This window comes from Tauraco erythrolophus, chromosome 29 (assembly GCF_009769465.1).
Source record: "Tauraco erythrolophus isolate bTauEry1 chromosome 29, bTauEry1.pri, whole genome shotgun sequence".
Classification (NCBI taxonomy): Eukaryota; Metazoa; Chordata; class Aves; order Musophagiformes; family Musophagidae; genus Tauraco; species Tauraco erythrolophus.
In genome coordinates this window covers 5,328,496-5,341,999 of record NC_141493.1, presented here as the reverse complement: position 1 = coordinate 5,341,999, position 13,504 = coordinate 5,328,496, and the positions used below count along the sequence as shown (strand labels likewise).

The window sequence follows — 13,504 nt, the reverse complement described above, 5'->3', positions numbered from 1 at the left end:
TAAGCTTCTGGGAGATTAAACTTGTCACCAAGACATCCTATCTGGCGTACAGAGAGCGCAGAAAGCCAAACCCCCAGAGGCCATATGGGAAGGGACTGCTCCAAGCAACCTGTATATTGCTTATATAAAGTGACTCTAATGAAGGGAGTTATTCCCCAAATTGGAAGGAGACTCGTCTTTAAACCTGAGGCAGAGCACGGTCCCCAGGTACTAATGAAGTTCAACAAGGCCAAGTGCAAGGTCCTGCACGTGGGTCGAGGCCATCCCAAGCACAAGGACAGGCTGCGCGGAGAATGGATGGAGAGCAGCCCTGAGGAGAAGGACTTGGGGTGTTGGGTGATGAGAAGATACAAAAGGCCAGGTTTATGCAATACAGCTCAGCTTCCTCTCTGCCTATGGAAGTCAAGGCTAATATTTAATATCCAGGTTTGATATCTGATTTACAAACAACTGTGGGCATGTTGTGCAGGAGTCCATGGGATGCCGGCTGTACCCGGCTATTAGAAAAACAATGAATGTGGCTTTCAAATGCTCCATCAGATGAGGTTCACACGTAGCAAATCCCACTGTTTCCATGAGAAACTGTTTCCACAACTTCTCTGGGCAACCTGCTCCAGTGCCTCACCGCCCTCATGGGGAAGAACTTCTGCCTTAGATCTCATGGAAATCTCCCTTCTTTCAGTTCAAAGCCATTGACCCGTGTCCTGCCACCCCACACCCTTGTCCAAAGCCCCTCTCCAGCTTTCTTGGAGCCCCTTTAGGTGCTGGAAGGCTCCTTCCTCCTGAAGCAACCCCGTTCTATATCAGTTTAGATGCGTGCGGTGTTTTGTGTGTCATTTCTGCCTATGATATAACAGGTACTTGGTTAATTGTATTCCTTAATTATGGGATTCCTTGCTTAATTATACCTGGCCCGTTACGAGCTGATTTAGCTGGCGCTGGAATCGGGGCTGCTCCTCCAGCTATCTGGCACTTGGCAAATAAGCAGAGTGCAAAACTTGTTGGTGGGTGGCTAATTAAAAAAAAAAACTGATGGTTTGGGGCATGAAGTAGTGTTTTACTGCAATGGTGCTCTGGTTTTGCTGAGCTTGGGAAATAATTTCTAGGCATATGGGTCCCTGCGCTACCCGCCTCTGTGAACGGGCTGTTCTAACAAACCAACGGTCAAAGTGAATATCGTGGTAATAAATTCTCTCTCCCTTTTTTTTAACTGGTGTTTGGATTTTTTAGCTAGTTACCATGGTGACTTTCCATCTTTCTTTTTCTGGCGAGTCTCCAAAGTCGCTGATAGAGGCAGCCTTGGGGAGACGAGCGTGAGCTGAGCAGAGCTTTGCTCTCCATCGCCTGCAAAGTCGGCTGCAATGCCCAATGGAACCTCTCGGATGGGAACCAAAGCATGCGGAGGCTGAGGGGCGTGGGCTGCAAGAACATCAGACCTTCTAGTTTAAGTCATTTGCTCCATCGGGACACTGATTTCCAGCCTGAATTTGTTGCCACGATCAATTCCGGCAGAGGCATCAGCTATTGCCTGTACTCTGGGGGATGGATGATTGAGAGCAGCCCTGAGGAGAAGGACTTGGGGGTGTTGGTGGATGAGAAGCTCAACATGAGCCGGCACCGTGCGCTGGCAGCCCAGAAAGCCAACCGTGTCCTGGGCTGCACCCAGAGCAGCGTGGGCAGCAGGGCGAGGGAGGGGATTCTGCCCCTCTGCTCTGCTCTCCTGAGACCCCCCTGCAGTGCTGCCTTCAGCTCTGGGGTCCCCAACAGCAGAAGGACATGGAGCTGCTGGAGCGGGGCCAGAGGAGGCCACGGAGATGATTCGAGGGCTGGAGCACCTCTGCTCTGGAGACAGGCTGGGAGAGTTGGGGCTGTTCAGCCTGGAGAAGAGAAGGCTCCAGGGAGACCTTCCAGCACCTTCCAGTGCCTGAAGGGGCTCCAAGAACGCTGGAGAGGGGCTTTGGACAAGGGTGTGGAGTGACAGGACATGGGACAATGGCTTTGAACTGAAAGAGGGGAGATTTCCATGAGATCCAAGGAAGAAATTCTTCCCTCTGAGGGTGGTGAGGCACTGGAGCAGGTTGCCCAGAGATGCTGTGGCTGCCCCATCCCTGGAAGTGTTCCAGGCCAGGTTGGATGGGGCTTTGGGCAACCTGGTGTAGTGGAGGGTGTCCCTGCCCATGGCAGGGGGTTGGAGCTGGATGCTCTTTGAGGTCCCTTCCAACCCAAACCATTCCACGATTCTCCATTGGATGCTCACCTTGTAAATGTCAGTGTTCAACCTAGCACCAGCATCCCCATCACAGAGGAATGCTCCACACCTGTATCTACCCAGAGATATCATTTCCTCCCACTGCAGCTGTTTTACCCCTTCCCCGTGCACAATTTGACCATTCAAATTGCATCTGGTTTCTTTCTTCAGCCCTCCCTTCTTGCCTGCCACACTTTCTACAGGGGAGCAAACTGCTTTCCCTGTTAGGACCGAGATCTTTGGAAGAGATTTGCAGCTCCCTGGGGCACTCGTAATGAAATGATCTGATCTCAAAGCGTTTCAAAGCAACTCTTGGTTTCCAGGTCTCCCTTGTTGCGGTTAACCACTGACAGATGACACAGCCTGGCTTGGAGCAGGGCTAATCCTTCCCTTTCTCTTTTCAGTTCTTCTGGGTCCTTCTGGTGATCTTCCTCACGGAACTGCTGCTGATATTCATCGAAATCATCTTTGAAAACAAGGTGAGTGCAATTGGGAGGCCGTAGGATGCTGCGCGGTGGCAAACCGCAGCCCCACGGGTCATCGGGGAGGAAAATCCTCAAGAATCTGTTAGTGTATGCCCCGAAAATGGAAGGTTTTCATTGTTCTTCCTCTTCTGGGGCTGCCCAGCGTGCTCCAGAGTTGGGATGGATCTCCAGCACCACCCAGAGCCCCTGCCGCAGCTCCCCGTGCAGGCTCTCAGCCAAAAACCTGTTGATTTATTTTTATAATTTTTTTCTTGAGGCCTCATTAAGCTCCTCGCCTCAATTACGTTAACTGCTGGCTGGTGTTTGCAAGGATGGGTTTGACTTATAGCTGAGCCAGCGGGCTGGTAAACGCTTCCAACGGATGTCCTCTCTGGCCACCTGCCTTCTGCTGAAGAAACCCTGCCATTTTCAATTTAATCTCACCCTTGCAGTCCATCAAACGATGAGATAGTTCATCTCAATCTCTGCTGGCTCAATGAATGCACGAGGCAGGAGAACAACATCTGAAATACCAACCTATGGACTCTGAAAATTGGTTCCCCTTTGCACAAACAGCTTGATGCTTTCAAACCTGTCAAGATTGGAGTTGTGAGTTACATGGTGGTGAGCCCCAAAGACAGGTCAGGGTTGGAAGGTACGTGGTTGGTGAGCCCCAAAGACAGGTCGGGGTTGGGAGGTATGTGGTTGTGAGCCCCAAAGACAGGTCAGGGTTGGAAGGTACGTGGTTGGTGAGCCCCAAAGACAGGTTGGGGTTGGAAGGTACGTGGTTGGTGAGCCCCAAAGACAGGTCGGGGTTGGGAGGTGTGTGGTTGTGAGCCCCAAAGACAGGTCAGGGTTGGAAGGTACATGGTTGGTGAGCCCCAAAGACAGGTCGGGGTTGGGAGTTACGTGGTTGTGAGCCCCAAAGACAGGTCAGGATTGGAAGGTACGTGGTTGGTGAGCCCCAAAGACAGGTTGGGGTTGGGAGTTATGTGGTTGTGAGCCCCAAAGACAGGTCGGGGTTGGGAGGTATGTGGTTGGTGAGCCCCAAAGTCAGGTTAAATTTGGGAGATATGTGGTTGGTGAGCCCCAAAGACAGATTGGGGTTGGGAGTTATGTGGTTGGTGAGCCCCAAAGTCAGGTTAAATTTGGGAGATACGTGGTTGGTGAGCCCCAAAGACAGGTTGGAGTTGGGAGGTACGTGGTTGGTGAGCCCCAGAGTTGAAGGGAGGCAATGGGGAAGGACACTGCCTTTTGGATGGTGCAGCTGACTCCTTCCAGCAGCATCCCAGAGCTCTTTGAAACCCTCTGTTCCCTGGAAAACTGTGCACCAGTGGAGAGGTGTGCTGCTCCGAAGAAAATCAAATTGCTTGAGTCCTTCCCATGTATAGAAAAATCAATATGTGCTGCCAAGTGGAGGCTGTATTTTTGTCAAATTCAGCATGAAATCCTCTGCTTTTGAGGATTGTACTTTTGAGGATTTGCACTTTTGAGCCTCAATGATGGTGCTCAGCACCATCCTGCACTGCAGGGACACAACAGGGAAACACTGGTACCATCAGGAGAGGGGTCTGCAGCCTCACGATTAAACTCCTGGATTGAGTAGAAACCATTAGCGCCTAAATTGTGCCTTAATTTAAATTTAATGGGCAATATCAAAACCTAATTAAAAATCCAACAATGAGAGAGAGAGAAAAGGGAGATCTGACAAGCGATGAATCCACTTGACCTAAAATTGTTTGGAGGCACAAATCTGCATTTGGAACAATGGCTGTTTATTAAACTTGGTAAAAACATACTTAATTGGATTTTTGTATTAAATAAGCAGGGATGAGGAACGGATTCTGTGGCCTTGAAGCTACTGAACGTGGAAATGGGCTCCGTTGATATGCAAATGGGCTTTTGGAGATGATGGGAGATAACGGGATTGGCGTCCTTGAAGGGAAGAGAGCGCAGAGGTCTCATGACCAGAACTTAATGGTTTAACCCTGCAACATTTCTCTCCCACCTTAAAATCAAGATTTAAATACAGAGGCTACCTCCAGCCCAGCATCTCCTCAGAGATCAGTGGGATCATGGCGTGAGCCCGTCTGGGGGAAAACAAGCAGAAAACAGTCAAACCTGGGTGTTACCTGTTGTGCTGGTCTTAGTGGTGGGCAAACTGGGAAATAATATTTTAATCAACTCCCACACGAGCAAGTTCTTGGAGGTTTTTTCTGATCCCCTCGCTGTCGGCAGCCTTTGTTTGCCGCTCTGACGTGCCTTCATTTCTCTTTTCTCCACGTTCTTCTCCCTGTTCCCCGTTTGCCCAACCTCTAATTTTCATGTCAGAGTGAATTATGAAAACCAACGTTTTCTTCCCCTCCCTTTCTGCTGCTTCAAACTCAGAAAAAAAAAAAAAAAGTTCCTTTTTCCTTCGTTAATATTTCTGTTTGTCAGGAGTTAAGCGACAGACCTACAGCGAGCTTCGCACAGGACATCTCCAGCCTCAGCTCCCAGCTCACTAATAAGCTTCCCAGGCATCTGTAAAATACATTTTCCATTCAATTAGTGTTTAATGTGAAGTGCCTGAAGTGTCAAAATGTCCTTGGAGATACGGCTGAAGGAGCAGCAGGGAGAGCCCCAGCCCAGCTGCACCGTTCCTTTCCCAGGGCATGATCGAATCCCGGAATGATTTGTTGGGATTAGGAGTGATCGAGGGCTGATCCAGCAACTAAAACTCACACAGTCTCTCCTTCTCCAATAAAATAGAGAGGAGAGGAAAAAAAAAACAAAAGGACTGAGGGTTGAGGCAAGAACAGAGGGAACACCCACCAACCATGGTCCTGGGCAAAACAGGCAGCGCTTTTCTCAAAGCAAAACAGTTTATTAATGATTACTTAGAAGGACAAAGGGAAATAAAAACTGATTACTTGAGAGGACAGAAAGAAACAAAACCAGATCTTAAAACCGACACCTTCCCCCCCCCCACCTTCCTTTTCCTCCCGGCTCTACCTCCTCCCCCCAGCAGCACAGGGGGCAGGGACTGGGGGAGTGCAGGTCAGTTCATTCCGTGCTGTTACTGCTGCTTCTTTCTTAAAGGAGAAGGAGTCCTTACACCCTTTTCCCCTGCTCCAATGGATCCCCTACCCACGAGGAAAAATCCACAAATTTCTCCAACGTGAGTCCAGCCCACTGGAAACAATCCTTCCCCACAGATTGCTCCGGTGTGGGCTTTACCACAGTCTCGGGTACTTAGGGAGCTGTAGCCACTCGCTCCGGCGTGGGTCGTCACGAAGACTCCAGATGCCTCTCTGCCTTGCCGTGCCCCCAACACGACCATCCTCGGGCTCAGGCATCTTCTCCCCACGGGCTGCGAGTGGGTCGCTGCTCCACCGAGGCCGTCCTGGTTGCAGGGGGGCCACCTGCTATCTCACCATCAGCCGCAGGGGAAACTCGGCTCCGGCACCTCCTCCCGCTCCATCCTCACTGACCTGCTGTCGATGCAGCTGTTTCTCTCAGATCTCAGTCCTCTCCAGGTGAACTCAGCCCAGTGGGCACCCTGGGAGTGGGGTGCCCCCCGAGTTCCCCAGCTGGCTCCGCCGCCGCCATTCTCCGTGGGCGGCGCCGGCCCGACGCAGGCAGCCGCCCGGCCGGGAGCCAGGGAGCGGGGGCAGTGCCCTCCTCCCTTCTCTGGTCGATCCTGGGCGAAGCACCTTTTCCGGTTCCCTTGTCCTGACTTAAATAGGGCAATTCGCAGAGGTGCCCTATTGGCTCAAGCCCGAGGGGGATGGCAGTCTGATCTGGTGGCCAGAACTAAGCCTAACCCGGATCCAAAACCGGGGAGGTCGCAGGGAGCAAAATCCCTCTCCTGCCACCAGAACCACCCCCCCCTCCACATCAAACCATGACAGATGGGGTCCCTGCTCCTGCACGTAGCTCATCCCACGGATAAATCACCGTGCAGCCGGCGGTGTTGGCTGCCACAGCCTGCTTCACCTCCTCCAGCCCCTCCTAACGCAGCAGAAACCCCCTTTCCAGTGGTTAAAATCCCGTTAGTCGATGGGTTTGGAGAACTTGCCGGAGCTTGGGAAGAATTCATCCTAATAATTAAATTTAATAGGAAAAATCAGGTGGGGAAAGATGCGTGGGTCTGCTTGCGTGTGCAGGAAAAGGTGAGGTGCTATGAGATGCTGCGAACCCTCAGAGCTCAAAAATGGTGAATTTTGCCCCGAAAAATAGGCTTTGTGCCAACATGTGAATTAGATTCTTACTCTGGTAACAGCTAGCGACACTTGCTATGAAAAAATTTGGGTGTTTTGCAATATTTTCCTGGTGCCTTTTCCCATGTGAGCCATGGTTTTGTGTTGTTTTTTTTTTCCATCCCCAGATGAACGCAGTTTTCCATTCCAACATCCAAGAGGGCATCAGACACTACTACGATGACCTCGACTTCAAGAACATCTTGGATTTTGTGCAAGAAAAGGTCTGATTCTGGAGAGAGGGGAGGTCCAGTTGTGAAGTTTTTTCAAGGAATGGTTTAACTCTGGGCCTCCTTGAAGCAGAAACATTCGTTTTCCCTGAGCTTTTAGAGTTTATTCCCATCCCTGGGGTTCCTTGCTTGATCTGTCTTGAATATCTTTATCTTTCTTGGCTGTGTGTGTGCCCTGCAAAGAGCATCTTCTGCTCCACACCACAGCATGGACTATACCAGGATATTTCTTTTTCCAATCTTGATGGAAAACCGGTGCCTTGAGCCTGAAAGCTTTTTGATAGCTGCCCCAACCTGCCTGGAGAGACATGGAGGAATAAAATAACATGGGCTGAAGCTGCTTCAGTGCTCCAACAACCCTTAGGTAGGCCACCTTAGGTGTATTTCTTTACTCGAGGTGCCATCAGTAGCTGGCCAAGCCCTTGACTCAACAGGAAAATTGCAGGTAAGGTGTTTTCAGGCAGTAGCTGGAGGGAGAGAAGAGCTCCAGCCTCTCCATGGGCAGCACCGAGCTGCTCCTGGGACTGGCAAGAGCTATGTCCAGTCTGATACTGGGGCTTGGCATAGTCTGCTTTAATTGTTTTAGGTGTGTGGTTGCATATTCTGTCTCACACCTAATGCTCAGAGCCTGCCAGGAGTTGGCAGGATCCGTCCCCTATCCTCAAGCCAACCTGCAGGTCAATAAAACCATCCTTGCAACTCTTTTTTTTTTTAAACTAAACTTTTGCTACGCTGCTGCTTTTGCCTTTCTGCACCAAGCAGTTCATTCGAGGTACTGAATATTAAATTCAGTATTAAATTAAAATGCTTTCCTAATTCCTGCCATCGAGCCCCAGCTAGATGTGTTTCCCTTTTGTCTCTCGAAACCCGAGGTCGCTGCGTTTCAGCAAAGCACCGATGCGTCCTCCCAGGTACGTCGAAAAGCCAAAAAAAGTCAGGATTTGAAGTTATTATCCATTCTGTTAAGCGTGTGGCTGGTCCAGACAAGCTTGGTGGGCTCTAACACATCCTTTGGCTTTTCCAGTACTGGGGAGAAGCTGTTCCTGGGCATTTGGGGGATGTAGGTTTCCTTGGGTTTCGAGGGAGGACATTTGGTGTACCCGTTCTTCGGGTTGTTGCGGGAGGGAAGCACTTGGCTTGAAGCATTTGGCAAAGGAAAAAAATAAAAGTGGGAAAAACCCCAAAACTTGAGATCTAGGAGAGGAATCGCAGTGATGTTACATCTCCCGAGCTGTTTTTGGAGAGCAGAGTCAGGCTTTGCCAGCAAAGCTGCTTTCAGATGGACTTTGAATGTTCCCACCTCGACCCAATTTCTCTCCTTTCGTTACCGGTCGAAGCATCATAAATACGTGAATTTTATCTCTCGCTTTGAAGAAAAGGAGACTGTGAAACTCCTTCTGCTTTGATGTAGCTGGAATTTAGGGCTGGTGGTGCCCTCCACGCTCCCCTCTCCTGGCTCAAACACCTGCTCTTGACTCTCGGAGTCATCGTTACTGAGCCGAGCGCGTTAATGAGGCCGGGAGCCCTTTGAAAGTCTCGAGACACGACTGATTTTGAGAAAGATCTGAATCTTTTCCAAGTTTTGCTTCAACCTCTCTCGAAGAGGATACTGTAACTCAGACCTCTCCATATGAATGATAAATGGATGCTGCTGCGAGCAGTCGGAAAATCCATGTCGGAGCCGTCCTCGACGAGTCTTGGCAAGGAGGTTAGACCGCAGACCTCCAGTTAAACCAGATGGATTTGGGGGAGGGTTTCTGGGTCTCCAAACGAGTGAGCATCAGGCACTTACCGTGCAATCTCACCCCACTTTTACAACGTTTTTCCCCATCTAATTATTCACTTGGCTTTTTGTTAAAAGTTTTCAGGGGGAGCTCTTGATCTCAAAGTCTCTCTCTGTACTCAAAGACGTTGCGGCCGCTCACCGCGTTGCTGGTAAATCTTTAATATCTGCACGTTTTATCTCGTAGCGAGAGAAGGAGCTTTGCAAGAACGTGCAGCTCCTTGCTGGGAGCTCTTCTAGCAGCGTATGATTTCCAAACCAGGAGCAGCAGCAACGTCAGCCATTGAAATGCAGAGTTGCTTCACCCCGAGGGTAGGACCGGGGGGAAGTGATGCAGAGGAAAAACTGCTTTTAAGAGAAGGGAAATTAGTTTTGTGGGACCTGAGCTGCCCAGTTCACTTCAGGAGGATGAAAACTTGTCGTTAGTCTGGAAGGATTGCACCCAGACCTGCTTTTTTTTGATAAAACACACGCTCAGAACAGCCTGTTGTCATTGTTTAGTGGTTATTCTTGCCATTTCCCTCTTAAAAAACTTGTCTATGCACAGGTTAGCCGGCACACGGCTTATTTTAGGTCAGGCAAAGCCACACTACGCTTCTTAGGAATTGAATTTTTCTCAAACCCTCTCTCAAGTGCTGCTTTAAACTAGAGCCAGCTGCCTTCACACCCTTAAACCAGTACCATTCAGTAAAAATAACAAGTAATCATGGCCCAGAGTGCCAGACATTGATATTTTACCCAGCGAGATGATGGTGCAACCTGTCGACACCTACTCGGTCCGGCTGCCTGTGAGCAAGTAGATATAGTAATTGCCCTAAAGAAAATAATACTTATATGTTTTTATCACTCATTTTTACTGAACTACTGCCCTTTGCAGCCCTTGGACACGAGGCTGGAGACCATGATGACTCAAACCCCCAGGTTTGCCCTAAGTCACTAACTACAACTCTCCGCCGTTCTTCGCTTTCTCTTTTTTTTTTAATGGTTTGCTGAAAACAGGTGGAAAAGGAGAATTCAAACCGCTTGGCTGAGCACAGGATTTGAATTTCAAAGAGCTGCCGGGGCTGCGATTCTTGCTTGAACTCAAGTGGCTCCAACCTCAAAGTAAAGCTCGGAGGGGTGAGGGTGTTGAGCTTGCAAACCTCCTTTCTTCTTGCAGAAGACTAACAGCAGCTTTCCACCAAACCCCCACCAAAGCCTGTCCCAGGTTTTGAGAAATAAATCCAGGCACAACAGTAGTTTGGGCCAAACCTCTCTTTGCAGAGGAGCAGACACGACGATGTGGCTTCCCAGTGGCCGATAACCCCCGTTATAAGGATTTTGTACCAATTTTTTCACAGTTATAAAAACTTCTTTGCAGCATGGGGCTACAGCCGATATCCCTTTAGGTGTTTTCCTTCCCCTCTTGCCAGGCAGCTTTTGCAAGCCGGCCGCCCTCAGGGACATGAGTAGGATTAAAAGCATAGAGGAATTAAAGGTAGGAAGTTAGAAAACAGTTGTCAGCCTGTGGGTTGGCTGCTCCTGGCCATATCTGCCTATTTCGGCGTGGGAGGAGACCACGAAGACCCCAAGAGCTGATGCCTTTGCCTCCTCCCGTTGGCCAAGCGTTGCCACCAACCCATCAGCAAGAGGGGGAGCAGATGTTCACAAGATTAAACCTCTCTCAAACCTGCTCCTTAAAGAGTGGGGTGCTTAAAGACATGGGGAAAACCTGCTTTTTTTTTTTTTTTTCTGTCTTATCAAGCACCTCCCCCCCTCCTGCCCACTTCAGGCTTTTCTTTCTGGGGGAGAAATGTAAAGATCCAAGCTTGTTTACCAAGAGAAGGGATGACTTGGTCTATAATAAGCCCACTTTTATTCTGCAGAGAACAGAAAATGACTTTCATTAAACTTTTTTTTTTTTTTTCATTGTGCAAACAGAAGAAAAAAGAAGCTTTTTTCCTTTGTAGCTGTAGCATTTGATCTCTAATTTAACTTGACGGGAAGAGAAATCCCTGTTAGACTGAGGAACCTTATTAGCATTTTGTCGAATGGCACCAACTAGCTGAGCTGCCTTCAAGAGCTAAGAAATACATTCATTCGAGGCGCTGAAAGAGCCATCTCTGCTCCGTGCCACAGGAATGGGATGGATTAGTCACCTGTAATTAAATCAGTGAAGCATGAATGAGCCTGAGCTTTTCTGGGCTCGTGAAAGCAAGGATGCCTCCGATACACGTGCGTACGCATCTATAACCGCCACGGGCCTCTAAAATGGGGATAAATGGGGGTAAACACCCACTTTTCTTTTTTTACCCGGTGTCTTCAACTTTTTATTGAAGCAGAAAATAATCGAGGCTCTCCATGCTGGTGTTGCAAAGCAGCGTTGGAGATGCAGGGCAAGGCTGGAGAGGGAGATGGATCAGCAGGCTGGAGACGTCAAGGTTCTTTCAGCTGCATGTCTCCTTTTCTTCTTTTTTTTTACAGTTTTCTTGCTGCGGTGGCGATGAGCACCGAGACTGGGAGGTTAACCAGTACCACTCCTGCAACAGCAGCGGGCCGCTGGCGTGCGGGGTGCCCTACACGTGCTGCATCAGGAAGGTGAGGCAGCCAAGGCATGGGAAAGCGCCTTTGTTTCAGTTGATATTTTGGCAAAACACCCTCTTCCAGCTGGTTATTACTGCGTATTTCTACGCTATAAGTTTTCTTGTAAACTGCATTGCCATCTTGCAAAGCAGCTTGAGACAGCATCAGCGTGAGACGCTAAAGAACCTAAAAAATACATATATGGGCTACGGTGTATTTTGGTCAGCTCTGCTGTTTTAAGGTAGAAGAAATACCAAAGCACTGGGCTAATAATGGCGTTTGTATCAGGCTGAGGAGTTGTTAGAAACGCCGAGTTTCTGGGTTTCAACCTGATGTGTGCTATAAAATGGTTTTGGAGGCTCGTTTTGCAAAGAAACAGCAGCGTCTTGGCTGCATCTCGGTGTGGATTCGAATGAGCTGCTGCCCTCTGCCTTCCCATCCAAGAGGACACGTTTCCACCTGGCCCCTGGGGTGTTTAGCAGTATATGGGGATCGTGTTTGGTGGTGTCTGCTTCTAACGAGGAGGTTTTTCAGGGTTTTAGTGAAAATGGGGCCGGGAGAGGTATTTGGATAAAGAGCCACCTCTGTGCCACGGAATAAAAAAAGTCTCGTGAGCGACTGCCCTTGCAAGGCTGCGTTTCCACCACGCCACGAGTCGGGTCAAATGGAGATGGAGAGAGGGGGGGAGTGGATTTGCAGATGTTATTAGGGTCTCCTGGGCTGATTTTTCAGAGCTGAAAGTCAAGGCACACCCCACTGCCACGCAGTGCTTTTCTGCTGAGACTGAGCACTCTGACACCGTCATGTTTAATACAACCCTCCGCCGCGTTGCAATCGATCCGACACTTGCTGTGGATCAAATGCCAGGAGCTGGGCTGAGGCAGGGGAAAAATAAATGCAAATATCCCAGGCTGCTGCGGCCAGAAATGCTATAAATGCTGCTGAAAAGGATTTGCTAAGCGTAATCCTGACAGCAAAACCTCCTCGGGGTTCATCAGGAGCATCGGTACCTCTGGAGCCCAGCCATGCCCCAGGCTGTATGGATCACACAAGGGAAATGTAGCGTCGGTCTAGTCTTCTTGTTGGCTTTTTCATGGAAAAAGAGGGAAATCTGAGGCGTCTTAACGATCAGTGGAAGTCTGACATGCAAATGAGCTGCAAAAATAATTGTCGTCTCTCATCAGGGCGTTGATTAAGAATCTTAAAGCTCCTGAAGATGGAATTAGAAATTCATGTGTTGTCTTTTTGTGTTAGGAGTGAGGATGCATTGGAGAGACTCAAGTGCATTTTTCCGTATTTTTCACATTCCCCACGGTTTTGGGTGACAATTTGGCAAACAAAAGACCTCAGTGCCTCAGGCAGTATTTGAGATGTAAGAAATCACAGATGATTAATGCAGTAGGCCAAGAAATGAGGCAACGTTTTGGCTTCGCATTGCAATGAGCTGGGTCTGGAGGATGCTCCAACAAAGGACTGGAGCAGCCAGCCCCTGGGAGGGAAAGTCTACGCTAAATCTTCTATGTTTTTTTTCCAAGAATTAAAGCCCAGGATTGTGACTCTGACAGCCAGAGCAGTTTTAGGGGAGGTGAGACCTCACCAAACGCATCTAAATCTCCATGAGAAGTGCTCGGTGCTCCGGTGGGCCTGTCTGAAGGAAGGAGCATGAAACATGGATTAGGAGGTTGGTTACAACGTATTTTCAACCTGTCATTAAATACAGCCATAAAATTATCCTGTTTTCCAATAAAAGACTTTTCATGTTACAAGACCCTCCAAGAGCTTTTTGTTGCATCCCCTGCAACATCTTCCAGGACAAGCTGAGTTGCATTAATGAGAGCAGACATCCTCCAGAAATTCCCTGGCTGTTTCAAACAGTCTCATCTCTGAGGTCGTAGACCTTAAAATCTTCCCAGGAAGAGGGAATGGGCAAACATGCACCTACGTGAGGGTGTAAGCCTGGATCCTCGTCTCTCAGC

General features: G+C 49.2%; 1 protein-coding gene across 1 annotated transcript in view; it reads left to right on the top strand.

The window, feature by feature from the left end:
* LOC104380328 (tetraspanin-15) overlaps positions 1-13,504 on the top strand; it is a 44,448-nt gene that overhangs the window by 17,723 nt on the left and 13,221 nt on the right. Inside the window, exons 3-5 of the mRNA XM_086628159.1 lie at positions 2,653-2,727; positions 7,082-7,177; positions 11,430-11,543. Coding sequence (XP_086484285.1) covers positions 2,653-2,727; positions 7,082-7,177; positions 11,430-11,543 — 285 coding nt within the window. The remainder of the gene's footprint in view (positions 1-2,652; positions 2,728-7,081; positions 7,178-11,429; positions 11,544-13,504) is intronic.